The sequence below is a fragment of the Platalea leucorodia genome (genome assembly GCF_965183815.1).
Source record: "Platalea leucorodia genome assembly, chromosome: 4".
NCBI classification, from domain to species: Eukaryota; Metazoa; Chordata; class Aves; order Pelecaniformes; family Threskiornithidae; genus Platalea; species Platalea leucorodia.
The window spans coordinates 3,979,195-3,998,456 of NC_138826.1; the positions used below are offsets into that span (position 1 = coordinate 3,979,195).

Below are 19,262 nucleotides of genomic sequence, written 5' to 3' on the forward strand. Positions count from 1 at the left end.
CTGTAATAATTGTTTGTCTAGTCAAGACCCAAATTACATTTCAGATCATTTATTACTCTAGTTTTGGAGTGGACTGTGTGAATTCTTGTTTTTATTTTTAATTGCCAGCTTTAGAGATGTTCAAATAGATATAATCTCTGTTCAGTGAGACACTGGCAAAATGAAGAAAAACTGAGCTCAGTTTGTTGTCTGTCTAGGTAGCTCAAAGCTTAGAGGAGTTTCTGTCTTGACCACATAGCCCTAATTTCAAGGCATCGCTCCAGTGTGCTGCTGGTAAATTATATGGAATTATTTCATTGTTTTCTTAATCTTTGGTCCTGGATTGTTTTCCAGTTGAGTGAGAGGTCGTGCTCTTTTTATGACATCAGGTTCAATTACATTGAATTCTCTAAATATTTCACAAATTACTATGAGTACAAAGATAAATCATTCTATGTGTGACTAGCATCTAGATAAGACATCTCCATATGTAGGTATTGTGCAGAAGTATATATTTTCTTGATTATTACAGATTATTTTCCTGCATAGGTTTGCTCTCTTGTTTCTTTTACTAGGACAGGTTGTACAGCTTCTTTCAGCAAACAGGCGTCTGAGAATATAACTGCACACAAACTGGCTGTTCTGTTAGTCACAAGATTTTTGTATTAAAATTTTAAAAATCAGGAAAAACTAAAAAGAGTTCCTTTGTTAGAAGATAAAATTCTTCTGGGTTTATTCCAAATGCAGAAGTAGTTGCTTGTTTTCAGAATGACTGTATTCTCTTTTTTATTTTGTTTTCTGTTTGAGAAATTATTTACTAAAAATATTAGCACAGACAGATGAAAGAAGAAACTCTTAAATCTACACCAAGTCATGTATTAAGGGATTCATTAATATAGAGCTAATGTTTTAGACAGTTTTACCTTTCACTTCTTTTTACTCTGAAGGTTGGCTTACATGATACTAAAAGAGTTATTTAAACTGAATATATTCATATATGCTTTTAGAGCAGGCAGCTGTACATAGTAATTCCATTTACTGACTGATAAATAGTGGATCATGCATTTATATTACATGTTTATGCCTTTAGGGAAAGCTTTCATATGAGTACAGTGGAATTTTTTTCCCTCAAGGAAAATGATCGATGTGGAAAGGTCTCTTCCTTGTGGTTAAGTCAAAACATCAGTCTGATCAGCAGCCTGTAATCAGACTATGCAGTGAATTTGTCAGAAATAATTGTCCCAAAAATCAGCATTTCAACAAGGATTAATGTTAATATTTCAATTTTGACACTTGCAACATTTAAAATATTCAGAGGTGTTAACCAGAGGCCATCGAAGATTTCGACTTGCGTTGTCCTTTCATTTTAAAAAGGAGGTTTTCAAAGGTACGTGGTTTTTCTTACAAGGCTTGTGGAATCTTGGACTTTCTGATATTAAAGAAACAGCCTGAAGAATATTAAATAGACCCAGTGAGGTCTTGTTCTGCATTTGTAATTTACCTCCTGACGTGAAGGATCTTCTCACTTTTCCCTCATCACACTCATCCTCACCCATAAATGATTACCCTTTCCAACACTCCACAGCTGGGTGACTGTTTTCTGCCACTGCCATGTCTTGGGCATTTGGGGGATTTATTGAGCAGGGAAATTTTAAGCCCTAAATAGATGGCCCAGATGTTCAAAGCTGCCCAATGGTCTCAAATGTCTAATGTGCTGGGGAAACTGGGTGGCCAGGACAGAGAGCCTGTCCTGAAATCCCCAGTCTGCACTTGGTATATGTGGATGAGTTTAAAATTGTGTCCATTTAACAACCGTGTAACTGCAGCTGGTAAGTTTATAAAACATTTCAAAGGACAGGCAATAGGACCTTAGAGGGGGAGCGTATATTTTGAATTGTTTTTATATGTTGACTTCACTAGTGCTTTTGTTTTCTTTAAGGATCACTCAGAAAACCCTCTAGGTGCAGCAGTCACTCTGGCTCATGAACTGGGTCACAATTTTGGAATGAATCACGATACATTGGAGAGGGGCTGCAACTGCAAAGCATCTACCGATAAAGGGGGTTGCATCATGAACCCCTCTACTGGGTAAGTGCGAGGGTAAGCAGTGGCAAGTTACTGTTATAGTGGAAAATTTTTAGTTTTGTTTTGTGTCTCAGTAACATTTAAGGGGAAAAAAGAAAATCTTTTCAACATCTGTCAAATCTTCTCACAGTTACCCACCTCAAGCTGAAACAATTAAACTTGTTATCAGAGCACGACATGTACCATTGTACCTTTCTATTCCCCTGTTACCAGTGTGAGAGACAAAAATGCCATAAGCAACTGGTTAATTTAAAAAAAAAAAAAACAAAAACAAAAAAAACAACCAAACTGCATTGCAAGTCTTGAATCAGGATTTCACCTTCTCTCATCTTGCCAACTGAGTATCATAGTCCTAATAGGAAATGAACAGTGTCCCAAGGCCAAGACTAAGATGAATGTGTAGGAAATAAAGTAACGCAGGAAATATATTATTAGACTCTCTGTAAAGCCTTTGTCTTGTGCAGAGAAGGTTTTCAGTTTTGCACAAACTTTTGTATTTCACCCCTTGTTATAAGTGTGTAGCAGCATTAGCATGTGGGCAAATTAAATCTGTAAAGTCAGTGGGGTTAGGGCTGTTCAGTGGCCGGAGGGACATCTTCCAAGAAAAGATGTAAGACACTGTGGGAAGTAAAGCCAGTGAACCCGTGGTTGTCTCTCTGAGTCAGTGTCGAACGGTTACTCTCATGATAAAGGCCCTATGTCAACGGAGAAGCGTAGTGTTTTTGTAGACGCAAACAGTACAGGCACCATGACCAGGGTAACTAGTTACGGCTTGCTTCTCTGTATTTTAAAGGACTGTTAGAAACTGAACGATGTAATGAATGAGTTCTCCATGTCCATATTCAGACAAGAACTGATAGGATTAAATTGAAGTAAGAGAGAGTAGATTTACCAATGATTTCTGATGGTAAGTGATGTGCTGGACTGGATTGCCTGCAGAAATGTTACTGCCTGTGACTGGAAGCTGGTAAGAACCAGTTGGACAAATATCTGTCAGCAGAGTCTTGTAGGTACAGCTGGATTTACCTTGGGGCAAGAGGATGGTCTAGATGATCTTCTGATGTCTCTTCCAGCTCCAGCATTCTCTCTGTGTGCTTAAACTTCATCTGTTGCTTAAAAATCTCTTCTGGGAATTGTGATCTGCTCAGCCTCTGCCTTCTCTGAGACTGCATGTTTTTGGGAAAGAAGGAGAGCACTCTGGGAGAGGCCAGAGAGTGCTGGGCAGGATTGCTCCCTGCTGGTCAGCCTAACAGCAGCCTTGGCGTTTCTTCAAAGGCATGCTGTCACCCTCCTTCAAGGCAGAAAAAGGGATTCTGGCCAGAGGCCAAGCACAGCAAGTTAAGAGACAAACAAAAGAGAGTTGTGTGTGTGGAGGAGAATGAGAGTGATTTCTAGTTTGGAAAAGAAAAATAGCTTGGCTCTTCTAAAACAATAGGTAGTAAATATCCGTATGGAACTGCATTCTGCAGCTCATCAGGGCTCGTATGCACTCTGTGAAAACAAACTGAAATTGGAAACAGGGCTCTGAGGTGAGGTGATGCGATAGCTGGTAAGCAGTGGGCAGACAGGTCTGAGCTCCTGAAAGATGCATGCAAGCTTTAGGCGTCTCAGCGGAATTCCTGGTTGGGCATCCAGTTACTCCACTTTTGGAAATAAATGCAGGAGATGCTCTCAGGACAGAAATTTCTAGACACTTTCTGAACTCATCCTGTGAAGGTATCTCTACCGTGAGATTAGGTAGCTCTTCCCCGGTTCTGCCTTCTGCACCAGAGTCCTTTGGGTGTATCTGAAGCCATCCTCTGGGCTGGATGTGCCAGCTTGGACACTTGGCTCTGGGTTGGTTCAGGGCATGGACAGACCAAGGTTGTACCTGCTCAGTGTCTTCCTCAGCTATGAGTCCAAGCAGCTCAGCTCACTTTGTGTTGGGGTTTCTGTAGCACCTTACAGGTGAAAGGCTGTGTGTCCTTCAGCAAGGCCGTGCCCAACTCTAGCACCCCACAAGTTTGGGGAGGGGGCCATCAGGGACACTTCAGCTTTGTAACGCTTTCTTCAGATTTTTACCAAACTTTATATACAACCTGTGCCTGAGGAAGAGTTGTGGCAGTCACAGAACTGAGAAGGCTGTTTTATTTGCAGTGATTATTGATTTATAAATGGAAATTTTAGCATCAGGTTTATAGCCTTAGGCTTTACCTTCATACTGTGCTGCCAATCTGTAATAAGTATTCTGGGAGAATACTTTACGCCTTAAGCCAAACTGCATTTTACTAATTTAAAATTAACACTTTGAATATTTACCCAACATCTGACCAATGGTAGTATTCCTTTGAGCACCATTATTCAAAGAACACTGAAGAGTTTTCAGCTCTGGAAGTACATGTCTGTTAAGGGAAGGCCAAATTAATATTCCCTACCTGAAAAACATTCTTAGACTATGAAAAACATCAAAACAAAGAGCATCCCAGGGAAGCCAAATACATTTAGAGAGACAGCCTGCTCTCTCAATGTACTCATTGGCACTCACTCTGTGCTCTCTAATTTCTGTGGGTTCAAGGTAGATTTAACAAGTCCAAGAAAAAAAATCTTTGGGCTGAAGCTAGCGTAAAAAGTACAAGCTCCTGAGAAGTCCTTATCTGGTATCTTAAAAGAATAGGAAATATCTGGGTTATAACAGAAAAACCTCTGTAAACTTAACTTCGGAGTCATTTGTGCGGTTGTGCAGAAAAGGGAATGTTTGAAGGTTTTTTACTTAAAAGCGACTTCATTAATTATTGCCATCTTCTTTTAGTTCTTATGTTTCAGTCTTTGAAGAGGTCTTGGAAATTAGTTCTTGGTGGAAAAAATCTCCAGGGATCAGTGTGGAATTTAAACTCGGTTGGATCTATCCTTTAATGAGCTTCCTATAGCTTTTGCTCTTAAAAGATACCAGCAAGATGTGTGCCACTTGTGTGTGAGCTACAAATGCCTTAAAGACCCACTACTTCAGCAAAATTATTTTGTATAATATGGAATTAAGAGTATAAAACCCAAAATTTGTGGCACTCCAGGCCTTGTAGAGATTCAAATATCTGCTATGGAAATGACATAAATCCCACTGTAGAAGGGGTTTTTTTCTCCAAAAATTGTATCAACAAGGAAATATTTAATACTAACACATTGTTCCCCTTTTTATGCATATGTTTTAGTGATATTCCTTCGGTTCCTTTAGTTGTTTTGACCATAAACTGTTCCATGTGAAAAAGAAGGATATAAGGAGTCTTAAAGAGATTTTTACTGAGATCACAGTATCTGAAAACTAAGGGACTAGGCTGAGTCAGCAAGGCCATTTCAGTATTCCACTTGTTTTCCAAGCATCTCCCTAAAGTTTCCACTCTTAGGAGTGAAAATATTTTTCCTGACAGCGAGATAAATACAGAAGAGTTCTGATGAAACCCAAGGCATTAGTCTAGATTTATACCACTGCAAGTAAAAGCAGAATTTAGCACAAACTGTGGAGCAAAATTATGCCAATTAGCAGTGCTTCTCTATTTAATAATTTTGGAAATGCACTTTTTATGTGCAACTTCATCAAAATTGAGCACAGGTACCTCCATGGGGGTTGAAACTGGATAATTTCCCCCAAAGTAGTTGAAAGCTTGAGACTTAATATATGCTTGAAATTTCTTGCCAGCCTTAGGCATTTTTAGTTAGTCTTCTTCCCTGCTGTAAACCCAAGGGTTTATACTTCCCCTGACCCACATGGCTGTGTCCTTGCCAATAGCGTGCTCTTCTAGTTTATATATAGGTGACTTACACAATTAACTTGTCATCAGGGAAGTTGGGCACACTGTAAACATGTTCTTCCTTCCCTCTAACAGAAAGTAGTCCTTGATGCCTTTCCATTGCGCGTGCGTGCACACACACACACACAGAGTTTAGGTGTTAATGAGAGACCAGGCATGCGTTAAGGACAGCTAGTTTTACCAAGCCCATTCAGATGCTGATCCTACTCTAGTCTCCATCCCTTTGCGGAGTCCCATGACTTGCTATAATGAAAGCTTCTTTCCTTGTCATCTCACAGAATTGTGTTGCTCTTACCAGGCTCAGTTCTTGTTGCTGAATCATCCCAGCCATGGCTAATTGAGATGCCTAATTGAGAGGCAGGCTCCTAGGATAGAGCCATTTGTTTCATCTCTCTTTGCACTTCTGTAGACAGAAGCAGGTTTTCACCATGCTGATAGAAAAGAAGATGACGGGAAAAGGGCTGCTTTGTAGTCTCTACTCCAGTCCCATTTGCACCTGGCTATGGGAATGATAGAGATTTTCTCCAGGTCTGCCCGACTGCCCACACCCCATTTCTTTTGCTGTCCGTGTATTGTGAGATGAAATACCTCATACTGACCTGGAAGGGTGCATGCTTTAACCACAGGCTGAAAGCTGTCTTTACACCTATAAATCATGGGGGGCTTTCACGCACCCATTCTGCAGACCCCACCGCACTGAAACTACAAACAGAAAATGCAAACCAGCTTGGAGTTTGTCCCTGCAAACAAATACAATAGTAGGAAGGCAGGATGGGTTTGTGCTGAGGAACATGGAACATGGTTTAGAGGTGGACCAGGCAGTTAGGTTAACGGTTGGACTCGATCTCAAACGTCCTTTCCAACCTTCATGATTCTATGATTCTGTGATTCTGTGAACCATGACTGTGTCTGCAAGGGCATGCCTTCAAACGGCCTTGAACCCTAACATCAAGCACCACCACTTTCTGTCCAGTCTTCCAAATCCTACTGCACATCGAGCACAGCCTGGCAGCAGGTCACGTAAGTCTACTTCGACTCATTTCTATGTTGGCTCTCAATTGCTTCTTTTCAAGGACCATTACGAAGAAAAGATGAAATAAATGCATAATAATTGAAAAGAACAAATCCTTAGGAAAAGAAAAATACTTCATGGGCTATTATTTCAAGACATGAAACAAGTGGTATATATTGAGAAAGTGCAAAACCTGATGTGTGAGAGAGGACTTTGCCGTTGCTATTTCCTCAGCAGACCTTTGGATGAAAGAATATCTCTTCAGAAACTTTTATTTTAATCTAGCTCCCTAGTAGACTTGGTTTTTCTCTGTTCCAAGAGTTGCCTTGTTCCAGGGCACATACTGGTTTGCATCCCAGTGATGGCACGAAGCGTTAGGGACAGAAAGCCATTGGATGCCATGCAGGAAGGTCTGGGCCAGTAACACAAACAAGGAAGCAGCTTCTCTATGATAATTTCTCCGCACAACAGCTCTTCTTTGTCATGTTCCTTGTAGAGTGATGTTCCTTTGGAAAAGTCAAAGAATGAATTGAATCCCTCTATGCCTGCCTTTTTTTTTTTTTTTTTTTGCTGTTCTTATCTTGGATTTTGTGTTACCATTTCCATTTTCACAGCTAGAATTTAAAGTCAGTGTATCTTTCTGATTTGGTTAGATTTTAAATTCAGTTTACCCAGATAAATATGACTGCATGTGTTTCAGGGAATTGGAGCTTGGACTGTGGCACTGTGACTTCATGCTGATGGAAATGTTCGTGTTTTGCCTGTGCTGCAAGATAGCTTGGGGCTCTGCTCCAGCCAGGGGACTGGGTTTTGTGTAGTGATCATAAGTGAAGAAAAAGGAGAAATGGAGTAGAGATCAATTCTTTAACCTCTCAGCTATTGATCATCATTTTGGAGGATTTTTATGGAACTGTGCCTCTCGGTAGAAAATAACAGCTAATTTTGAGTAATTGCCTTTCAATTCACAATTTCACTTTAATTGTTGAGTTTTTAGAGGCAGGGTTTGGGGGAGGAGAACAATTAGAAACACAGAAAGAGCACATAGCAGAAATCGTACAAAGTATGTAGAAAAATACTGTTCATTTACCGCTGAAATTTGGAAAAGACTTTTTTTTTTTAACCAATCCAAAAAACACCCACTGTTCTCAGTATGTTTTTAAGTAAAACTGAAACCTTTATGTTAGAATTAAAACAGATAGCCAATGGGAAGCTGCATGTTTGTGAATGAGAGTGAGAGAGTGAGAGCAAAATAAATTTGCTAAGAATTGGCTGAGTGAAGTCCCAAATTAAACTAATTGACTCCATGTAAGTACTACTGAGGAGAAATGGGGAAAAATTAAAGATGGGAAGGACCATCAAGGTCGGCTTGTTCTCTCTATTAAAGTAAAATTAAATGGCAGGTCATGGGCATGTGAATTATAGAATCTGTATATAGGGTCTCTATCCAAAAGCCATCCGATAGTTCTGATTATCGCTTTACACCCACACCATGAAATATGGGTTTGGGCTGAGAAAGTGGCCTGTGGATCTAAACTCCAACCTGATTTGCTCCTGTGCTGCAGTTTGCTTCCACCTCTGGTGAACTGGAACAACGTTTTGTGCGGCCACGTGATAATCCAGATGATGGAAATCATCCAAGTTAAAAACAAGGCTTGTGGGGGCAGAATCATAGAAAGCTTTGGGATGGAAGGGACTTTTCAAGGCCATCCAGTCCAACCCCCTGCAATTGGCAGGGACATCCACAACCAGATCAGGTTGCTCACAGCCCCATCCAGCCTGGCCTTGAAGGTTTCCGAGGATGGGGCATCTACCACCTCTCCGGGCAACCCCTTCCCGTGTTTCACCACCCTCATCGTAAAAAATTTCTTCCTTATATCTAGTCTGAATCTACCCTCTATTAGTTTAAAGCCATCACCCCTTGTCCTGTTGCAGTAGACCTTGCTAAAAAGACTATTCCCATCTTTCTTGTAGGCCCCCTTTAAGTACTATAAGGTCTCCCCGCAGCCTACTCTTCTTCAGGCTGAACAACCCCAGCTCTCTCAGCCTTTCGTCATAGGAAGCATGTGTAGTAATGAGGATTATTTAGTGATCTGTCTGGCAGTTCGGGTGCGCAGTTATCCTGATGCAGCTGGGGTTACTGTGAACAGCAGGACTGGGTCAGGGTGAGGAGATGCTCAGCAACTCCTTTGTCTGCCTTCACCACCAAGGGCAGCATCTGGGGGAACAGCACCCTATCGTTAAAGCGTGTTACACAACTGATGTCCTTTGATGGTGCTGAAGGTCTGTTCTTCCCTCGTGTATCACCCATTACCATTAATGAGATTTAGGACTGCACATCAAAAGAAGGCTAGTAACAGTAATGCTGATTTTATAATGCATAAGTATATATTTGCATGATAGATGGGTGGCTGATGTCTCCTGGAGAGCCGTTTTGCTCAGCAGGGTTGGCTCTCCAAGGCTTTTGTGGGGAGTCTTGTTATTTTGTGATCTGCTTTGGTTTGATTTTTGTTTTTAAACTGCCATACAAAAAGGACAAGTCAGGAAAGTACTAATCATGTGTCATTTATTGTATTAAGTATTAGTTTCAATCACATTTCTTCTTTTTGAAAAATGATCTCAAGGAAGCAGGATATAAAGTCACCTTGATTTTGGTTATTCAAACTCTGAACTGGACTCTACAGAACCGGGCTATGAAAACACACACCCTCCAGAGATTTCCAGCAGTTCTCCGTAGCTTCAGGAGGCAGTCAGGTATGCCATGAAAACAGCATTTTGGCTTTGGTACCAAATCAACTTGAAGTGAAAACACTTATTCCAACACTTCACAAGGCTAAAAAAAAAATAAAATAAAATAAAATAAGCTAAAAAAAAGGCAAAAGTTCATGCTAGAAATGGGACAGAAATCAGAAATACAGTGTGGGAAAGGGCACTTTAATTTACTGACTGCTTCTCTTTTCTTCTTTCTAGACATCTCACAGCATCTTGTAGCTGCAGAGCTGTTAAACGTTAGATAATCAAACCATTATTAGTTAGCACAGTATTTCCTGACCCCTCTCAGTTTGTTTTCAGCTGTGCAGACCTCGCTTTGCATTTTTCGGTCTGGCAGCTTAGAGACATTAAACTGTGGAGTCAGCAGAACTATCTGGAATTACCTCTGCTACAATTTGAAGAAAATGAAATTATCTTTAAGATGTAAACAGTTTCTAATTAAACTCTGAAGCTGTTTATGTTTCCAAGCCAGTCTGAGCTGAGCTCTGCACAAAGACAGACTTCTTTGTTGTCTTTTTCTTTTTTTAATAAAGTTGATATACTGATGTAATAAATTGCTTGTGACAGAGCTAGGTCTGTTGTGCCAGCAGTGCAACTGCTTTTTTAAAAAAACTTAAGCAACATATCCCTATGCCCTAGTAATTTAGCACATTGCATTCTGGTCCTTCCTTTAGTAGGAAACAGCCATGAGATTACAGAATAGATTTATGTCAGTCTTTCACTTAACTCCAAATAGCCCCATGTCTGCAGTGCATTTGGCATTCCTTTTTGTTAATAATTTCCATACATTACAGATATATTTAATTGTTGAAGTAAATAAGATCTGCGTTGAAGAATTAGTAGCGTTGGTTGAAATACATTGCACATTTCCCAGTCCTTTACAGGAGTGGGTCACTGTTAACAATTAGGACACAGAGCTATGGGGCAGGCCTTTAAGAAGAAGATTTTGCATTTTATTTTAGTTTACTCCTCCACATTTGAGTAGATGTGCTGTTAGACCTGAAAATATTTGGCTTTTCTGGCGTATTCTAGAGGAGAACTCGTACAGATTTACAGCATGCATTTTCTGTAAGTGAAGCTGACAAGGAGAGAGGTTACTTCTCAAATGAAAACACATTTTACTTCTGGTGTGATTATTTATAGCAGATACTTAAGGACAAGTCATGGTTTCTCCTATGTGATGTATCCAGAATGGGTACAGTTTTACTGGCTTGGATGCTGGTATGTGAGAACTCAGCTGCATTTTGTCTTGTCAGTGTAATATCCATGGAAAATATAGCTCTGTGAGGGACATTTTTCTCTTGCAGTACTGCTATTGCCATGACCCATGAGAACAAATCATATAAGGACATTTCCCTTTATCTTAGCTTTCTGTTTCATCAAAAAAAACTTTTCAACCTGCAGGGATAAACCTGTAGTGCAGTGCATGGAGAATTAAGCACACAGTGTCCAGTTTTAATTGGTGTTAATGAATTCCAAATTCCCAGAGTATAAATGGAAACCTACCTTAAAGGGCATATTCTTAAGGTCACGTGAATGCTCCTTTTTGAACATGTGTTGTATGCCCTGAAGCACTTTGAGGAATTTATGTTGACTTGGAAGGCTGAATCACTAATTAAATGATGCCTACAGCTGCAGTTGCCACAGTTGTCATGGGAATCACAGAGTCTTTTTGTGCCTGGGATAGATGTGCAAAATGTTTAAAATTCAGAGAGGGAAGATGTCCATTTTACCCCAACAATTGCTTCCTGCAAAGTCATGCTTTTTCTTTTCTAATGTCAAAGCCTAGTACAAAGTCCCGGATGCATTTACTGTGGGATTCTTGGGGCAGAAATGCAGGTAGGCTCCATTTCAGCTTTTTAAAACTGAACGGCACAGCCCCAGTGGTGAGATGAAGATAAGCGACCACCTATTTTAGTGTAAAGTCACTGAAAATAAAGAGGTGAAATAGATTTGGTGTCCTAGGGAGCCTTTCTGGCTGCTTGTAACGTAGCATGGAAATTGCGTTCACCTTCATCATTGATGCAGCCATTGATGATCATCCCTGGCAGCCAACCAGCACTAGATGTGAAATCCAGGCTCCCTCGAAGGTGGTAGGAAAGCTCCTATGGACTTCAATAAGGCCAGGATTTCATCACAATACCTATCAATTCCTTTAGATTTCTCAGAAGCCTTTAATTCCCGTGAGTGAAATTTTAATATGCTTGCTTACGGATCCCTAAGTCTCCGATCATGGCTGGATCCATTCTTTTCTCATGGCTTGAAATAATGATTACATACAATGTTGCTACTAATTATTTTCTTTGTTCAAGTTCTGTGAAAAAGAAAAAGGAAGCTAAAAAAAGTGATTTATTGCTGGTTTATATTTATGATTTTTTTTTTTAAAGAATTCCATTTCCATTTGTCTGAGGTGATTTAGGTGATATGGGATAAACTGCTTTTTTCTCAGTGCTTATCTTGTAGCAGAAGAAGGGAAGGTGGAAATGCTGGAGGAATGCAGTCTGATTTCTGGCACTGTTATGCCTCACTTTTCTTTCTTTTGGACCTTCTAAAAGACAAAAAAAAATTGAGCCATGCTGCTTAGGAAGTCAGATACTCCTGTCTTGAAGCCCTGATTTATTAAGAGTACAGGTAGTACAGATGTTAAGTGAAATCAATATGAGCCTGTCCCCCAGGTATGTATTATTTCTAGCTTTTTGCAGGGCTCAGACGTTATTCTCTAGCCCCTACGTCTCACTGACTGGCATTTCCATGAACTTTATTCTCTTAGTGTTTCTGCTACTGCTCTTCGCAGTGGGCAGCTTCTTCACGTGCCTTTCCAGAGGGCTGCTTCCCAAATCTCTTCTCCCTGGCCTGGGTTCCTCCTTGTGGGGCTTAGCCCTCCTCGGAGTCTTCTTCCCTTAACTTGCCTTCATTCAATCTGCTCACCTGATATACAGGCTCATCCTCGTCCAAGTCCATCTGCTGAGGCCAAGTACCCACAGTATGGCAGGTCTTTAAATCAAGCCGGTCACACTGATTACCTCAGCTGGGAGGACAACCGTGTATGCTTCTTTCATTCTTTAGGGTGCAGTATGTCACGAGTTGTGTTTAGGATACACGCAGGCAGGACAGGAGATTGTACTGGTGAAAGAGGGAAATGTCCATAAATAAATATCACGGTTGATTTTCTGTAATACAATCTTGGTTTGATATTCTCTTTTGTTTGGTCTGCTTTGGTTTTTGAAAAACTGTTTTGTTTTTCTCCCTCACCCAAACATGCTCTTTAGAAAGTGTTCCTCTCAAAACCAAGTTCCCAAAGTCAGATTTATTTTTTTTCCTCCCAATCTGCTCCTGACCTATTTAAAAAACAATTCCAAGGTTTTTCAAGGGAGAAAATCACAATGTAACTGTCTAAACCAAAAGCTGATTATGAAATCATGTTGGGAACTAAATGAATTGTCATCAAGATGTAGCGCTGCCCTAGCATTTCAAGCCAGGTCAAACAGTGCCTTCTATCTAACCGGAAATCAGTAGGAAGCTGATCTTCAGCAAGGTATTTTGAGAAACGAGATGGACCATTTGTCTTTATTTTCTTGTCACGTGCTGAGGATGTTGTGTTTTGTGTGACAAATTTAAACACAGGGCATTCTGGTTGTGCCTCTTATCTACAGTTTCCTTCATTGCTGGCGACTGCTGGCTGGCACGGTACGCCTGCCGCCCTGCTTTTCCTTAGCCTGGGACCAGACCTGGCCTGGCCTTTTCATCCCTCCCTCTGCTATTTGTTGCTTTTTCACTTTTACTGTAGTCAGCATTGGATTAGCCTCAACTTCTAAGTAGTAGATTGTGAAACCTGAACTCTCAGCAATCCAGCAAATTTTTATTAATGAGGTAGTGGTCTAAAAGGAAACAGAGCAAAAGATGAGCCAGAGGCAAATTCAAACTGATTATAGCTACTTTCCTTGGCTGTCTGCTTTCCAACAGGAAGAACAGTTGTCTGACTTCAATTCCCATCGAGCTTTTGCAATGCAGATAACTCCAGCATATAGTCAGAATACTGTCAGGATTGATAAATTGGTTTAGTATTGCTTCACCCCCAGAACACAGAAATGAAAGTCACAATAGGCCTCTCAACAAGAAAAAACTTCTCTGACCCTACATTTGTCAAAGTAAAAGTAACTGCTAATAATGTTTTATTTGGCAGTTTTGTGACTGCAGAAATATCAAGCCGTGACAGTATATACTGTATAAAGCCATTAAGTTTTGTTCCTTTGCAGAAAGTACTTTTCTGAACCATCCATCCATTTGTTTCATCGCTGCTTTCTGCCCTGAAGTCCCACATTCAGTATTATAAATCTGCCTTTTTGAATATTTCAGGTAGTTAAATTTTCACCTTCAGTTTAATGGGAGAGGTCAAGTCTCAGCTGGGGCTATGACAATCCAATCTAGGCACCTGAAGCGAGATTACTTGAATGCATGCTGGGAATCTGCGCTATCCCTAGGGCCAAATTAAAATGAACCTAAAGCATTTGTGTGTGAAGTTTAAACATTTACTTGGGAAGACTTTCTCTTCAATAACCCTGGAAATTTCATTGTAGCACAACAAGCCATTGCCACTACACATCAATCAAATTAACCACTAGTGTGACATATTCACGGTTATTTATTGGAATTGTAAAAACTACCATGTAGTGAACATAGCAAAAGCTGTAGGAGAAATCTAGGCTTGTTTTTAAATGACTGACCATGAACTCAGACAGCAAGAGCTTTGATGTCATGTATAACTACATGGCCCAGTTCCGTGCTCTACTTTATTGATGCTCTAGGGATTAAAAACTACAAAAGAGGAGCAAAAGAGTGAAAAATAGTCTAGGAAAATAAGTATGAGTTGTCAGACTCATGAAGCAAACTTCCCATTTCAATACTTTTTATATAAATATATATAAAACCACTCTACATTTTTATCTGAATCCTTCCAATACTGCCAAAAAAGGGGTGCCCCATCAGTTCTGGGACTGGTGTCTTGTACAAAGCTCTATCATGTGCTGCTTGCAAGGGTCTGTACATTTTCCAGGAGCCCAAAGGGGCCTCCAGTTTACCCCCTCCTCCCAGTTGTCCTGGGTGTTTGCCGTTTGCAAAAGCATCGGGTGAGAGAGGATCTGCAGATACCTTTAGGGTCTTCCTTTATTGTGCTTGTGGGATCTACTTTAAAACTGCATTTGTGTCTTTCTCCCTCAAAAGTACTTACAAATGAAGACATCATTTAAATAATAAATTAAAAAGCCCTTCCATATTATCGCACTTGTCTAATTTTAAACAATTGCTATTAAAACATGAGGCGTACGAAATAATGTGTAATGACAGAACTTGATACACGAAGGGATCTGTAGTATTTGAAGACCTATTTCAAAATCAAAGAAAACTGGATTTTATCTCCTGCTTAATACCTAATTCTGTGAGGTTCTTTATGCTTACTAATTCATTAACATACATGCTGTACAGAATGGCTGAAGTGTCAAAAAATGTCATCTAATAGCAAATTTAGTTTTATTCTAGTAGGCTCATATCTCTTAGGAGACCATAAAAAGTTGTTTACAAGAGGTGGAGAACAGTAATAATGTCTAGAAAGTTAAAACCAAGGGGGATGCTTTTTAGTGGGAAAGAATTATGTCAATTAGATCAGGAGTTAGAGGAGGCTGGAAAATTGTCATAGTTCCTTGAAATCAACACCTGGGTCTAGAAACATTCATGTCGCTTGAGCTTCTACCTTCTAGAAATTTAGTCTTGTGTTACTCTCTCTACTGCTGACATTTTTTCCATGGAAAAATCACTTATATCTGAATTAACAAAAGAAAACCTATCTCTATTTTTAAGTTTAAACCCCCCCTATTTTTAGGTTCCTATGTAAGACTGGGGTATGTAGCAGAAAACCTACACACGTGTGCAAAAGTCATTCTGTAGAGTCTGAACAAGAGGGAGCTCAAACTCACATCTTCTGCCTCCAGTAAAGGGATCTGAGTTGCTCTCCTCCTCTCCAGTTGTAAGTGAGCCACTGTGCAGCCAAAAATCAAGAATTTTGGAGACTAAGGAGAGTAAGTATTCATAGCTGTGAATCTCAAAGGGTCCTAGGGTAGAGACAGACACAAAGAGACACTGTGATGTTCAGTTCAGACAAGGTGTTGTCATGGAAAGTGTTGGAAATGCAGGTTCTTGACTAGAGAAATTTCTGACTCAGAGAGCTGGGACTCAGCACCCCTCTTGTCTTTGAGCACCGTCATGCTCCTAAAAAGCACGGCTGATGCCTTAGCAATTTCCAGATGTGGCCTCTCAGGCTTGATTTTTTGAGCATTCTGGACAAAGCCCCATCCCACTTTTCTGCACCTTTGGAAATTAGCTAGTCAACAGTTGTTTCAATAAGTATGCTCCGGAAAACCAAAATGCCCTTTTAAAATTAATATAATCTCCAATTATCATATTACCTCAGGGAGGAAGGCCTGGTGGTACTTAATAGAGCTCTTTGGGGCTGTTGTGCATTTTAATTGAGTGAATAATTGTAAAATACTTCAGGGCCTTTTGGTAAAAGGCTCTGTATAAACATTGCCATAATGCTGAATAATCAGGTTGCGATATGAACTGGAATAAATGAACCCTATACATAGGTATATAATTTATATATACATATAATGTATGTGTGTATATATGCCAACATTTTGGAGAGAACAAGTCAGTTACTTTATAAAAGGCCTTCAGTTCTTGAATAAGAAAAAAATGTGATTGGATAGTGGTAATCATAATAATCAAAATGTTAGTTTTCAAGATATTGTGAACCTGCAGTTTATCCTCCTGTGCAATGCATAGAGAATTGCCAGAAGCATAGATGATGTTACCACTTCTGTGACGATTCTTGAGAAACAGCAAAATATCTTGTGTTTTATGGTGGAGGAACACGGAGGAGGTAGATCCAAGGTACTAAATGTTTAGATGCCTAAAGATGTAGGTAGACATGGTTTGGAGAAACCAAGGGAGTTTCACTTCAGATGGCTTTCCCAAGGTATTGCTGCAATGCAGTGGTAGGGTTTGGAATGGAGCAAAGATCTCCTGCAGCCCAAGTCGGCGCCCCTCCAGGCATTTTCCAGGTGGAGCAATGGGAAAGACAGCAATGGTGAACATGGCACACCAGCCTCAGCGGTGATATCGGCGCTAGGCCCGTAGCTGATCTGCTGTGTTACCCTGCATGAATCAGGAGCCACTCGGTTTCTCCTGAATGCTTTGGCTGTCTGATCTCTTAAGACTATAATTTTCTGGGGCAGTGACTCTCTCTGTTTCTGTGCTTGTACTCTCTCGTTATTCAGCCTGTTAGGAGGGGGAATGCCTCTGAAATGGAGATGATAGAGAAGAACTTTTATAGTTCATGCAAAAAGAGCCTATGCTGGGCAACGCGGTGCTAGTACAAAGAACTCTATTTTTAAAAGGGACTTGACACAGTGATGATGCCACTTCACTTAGTTAATGAAAGGAGCCATCTGATACAGGCTAAACGCAAAACTACATAAAGGAAACTGGCATTTGAATGGCTTGAGTGCTTGAAATATAAATGAATGGGACAAGACCAGACTCTGTTTCTAACGGAATCAATTACCAGGCATCCTCTTACTACTGTGAAGCTCTCATTTGCAGGAGCAGTCAAAGCTATTTTTGCTGAGAGCTAGGATATCCGTTGCTTGAGATTAAGCGCATCCTTTAAGCACCAAGGAGACACTGAGGAATGCTGTGGATTCAAGAGGGGTAGAAAGACTCTGAAATTATTTTCCTTGCTGTAAACCCACTGAAGAGACTGATGTAGTGCTGAGCACGATTTGACTTCTGTAGAGTTGTACCCACAGCCAGAATGGTTTGACAAAATGATTCATTGTGTATTAAATCTACAGATTCAAACAGTGTAGAAAATGTCTGGGCTATTCAGCATCTTAGAATAGGAATTACATTGGACTAAAGTTTCCTTTCTCTTCCCAACTGCAGAAAAATAAGGATCTGTAAAAGAAAATGTCTTGAGTGAAGGACAATGTAATATACTGATTGCTAATGAATTTTTTACCTCTGGAGGATTCTCCAGTGGCCTATATGAGCTGGTGGCTGAGGGTTCTTCCAATAGGGTAGGTGTCTGAGCTACCACAGAAAGCACAAATATCCCTGTTTAGCCTGTTACTGAAATCTTGGAGACAGGTCAAGGACTGACTTTAATGTGGAGACCCCAATAACTTTTCCCACCCATAGGTAGTCCTCCCAAGTGAGGTCTGAAACCTCGTAACAGGATAGTGCGAGGAAGCTTGCTGCATTTGTTCAGAGGATGAGTTTCTTTCACATGACCATTACTTCATCATTTTTCGCAAGCTCCAGATTCACTTAAACGTCATGCCTAATGCTACTGACATCTGAAATCTATAGCGTCCCTTCCCATCTGCCAGGGATTTCATGCTTCTGATGAAACAGCTTTAAAATTGCAAAGACAGCCAAAATGTAGCCTAAAATCACAATGACCAAATGCTGTGGCTGTTACATGTGATTTTTTTTTTTTTGTCAGAAAAATGAAGAATGGTTGTGTGTCAGAATATCACGGTATTAAAGATCAATTATGTTTCTAATGAAATACCAACTGGCATCAGTTGATGTGGGATCTTCTCTTGCATGGTGTGGTCACCCGTCAGTTGCTCTCTGTTTCCACTTGTTGGGTTCATCTCTGGTTTTGTATTGCTTTATTTTGAGCTTGCTTGGTAAAGAAAAAGTATTTTCAGAAAATTTCATCAAATAACATGTGCTGCACTGATGTCAGCTGAGGAAATCAGCGTCAAGAGCAGGAAAAGCCAGAAGATGAATGGATCTCTTAGTTCAAAATAGGAAACAGCTTGAAGTTCCTTTGGGGGGAAACAGAAACCTCATTCATTAACAATGACACTATTTCACCTCTGGTACAGAGTAAGGATTCTGTTCTCCTGGTGATGGACAGACACATCTCACATTCATGCAAATCACCCTGAGTATTCATGGATACAAAGGAACAGCCCTAAAATATTGACAGTGTTGACTGGTGAGCTGTTCTCGTGATCCATGTGTGGCTGAGACATATGGCGCAGGAAAAAATGCATTATTTGTGTTCCTGAATTGATTTCAGTCCGTGTAAGGTATGTATGTCTCTCTGTCTCATCTCTGTGGATATCAAAGTAAATCTGTGTCACTGAAGTGAAGGATCTTGCCTGGATGATGCAGTATTCATTTATTCATACTTTGATATGAGTCTCATGTCTGATCAAGCACTCATATATTTTGTGCAGGATTTATCAGTCAGATGTATCTGGGTTTCTTGAGTTTTTTCTGGTGTTTGATAGTAGTATACATCCATCTACTTGTTCATAGTTACGTACACAAAATTTTGTGGGTTTTTTTCCAATCAAAATAAGAGTAGGACAGGAGTGTTTGGTGTCCTGTTAAGAACATCTCCAATTGCTCAATACAAAATGGTCAGTAGGAGGTTTCCCAAGTGCCCTTATTTTCTGTTCCATTACCCCAAGTACCTTCCCTGTTTTCCCTTGGGGCCCAGAGCTGCAGCTAGCAGCCAGACTCCTACCTCATGCTATTCTGAAATCTCTTTATTTATCTTA

At 40.2% G+C, this 19,262-nt stretch overlaps 1 protein-coding gene across 2 annotated transcripts in view; it reads left to right on the plus strand.

The window, feature by feature from the left end:
* ADAM12 (ADAM metallopeptidase domain 12) overlaps positions 1–19,262 on the plus strand; it is a gene marked incomplete at both ends in the record, with an annotated part of 185,819 nt that overhangs the window by 133,304 nt on the left and 33,253 nt on the right. The window contains one exon of one of the 2 annotated variants that reach the window (XM_082308395.1): positions 1,919–2,067. The exons of the other annotated variant lie outside the window; for it this stretch is intronic. Coding sequence (XP_082164521.1) covers positions 1,919–2,067 — 149 coding nt within the window. The remainder of the gene's footprint in view (positions 1–1,918; positions 2,068–19,262) is intronic. 2 annotated transcript variants of the gene reach the window in all.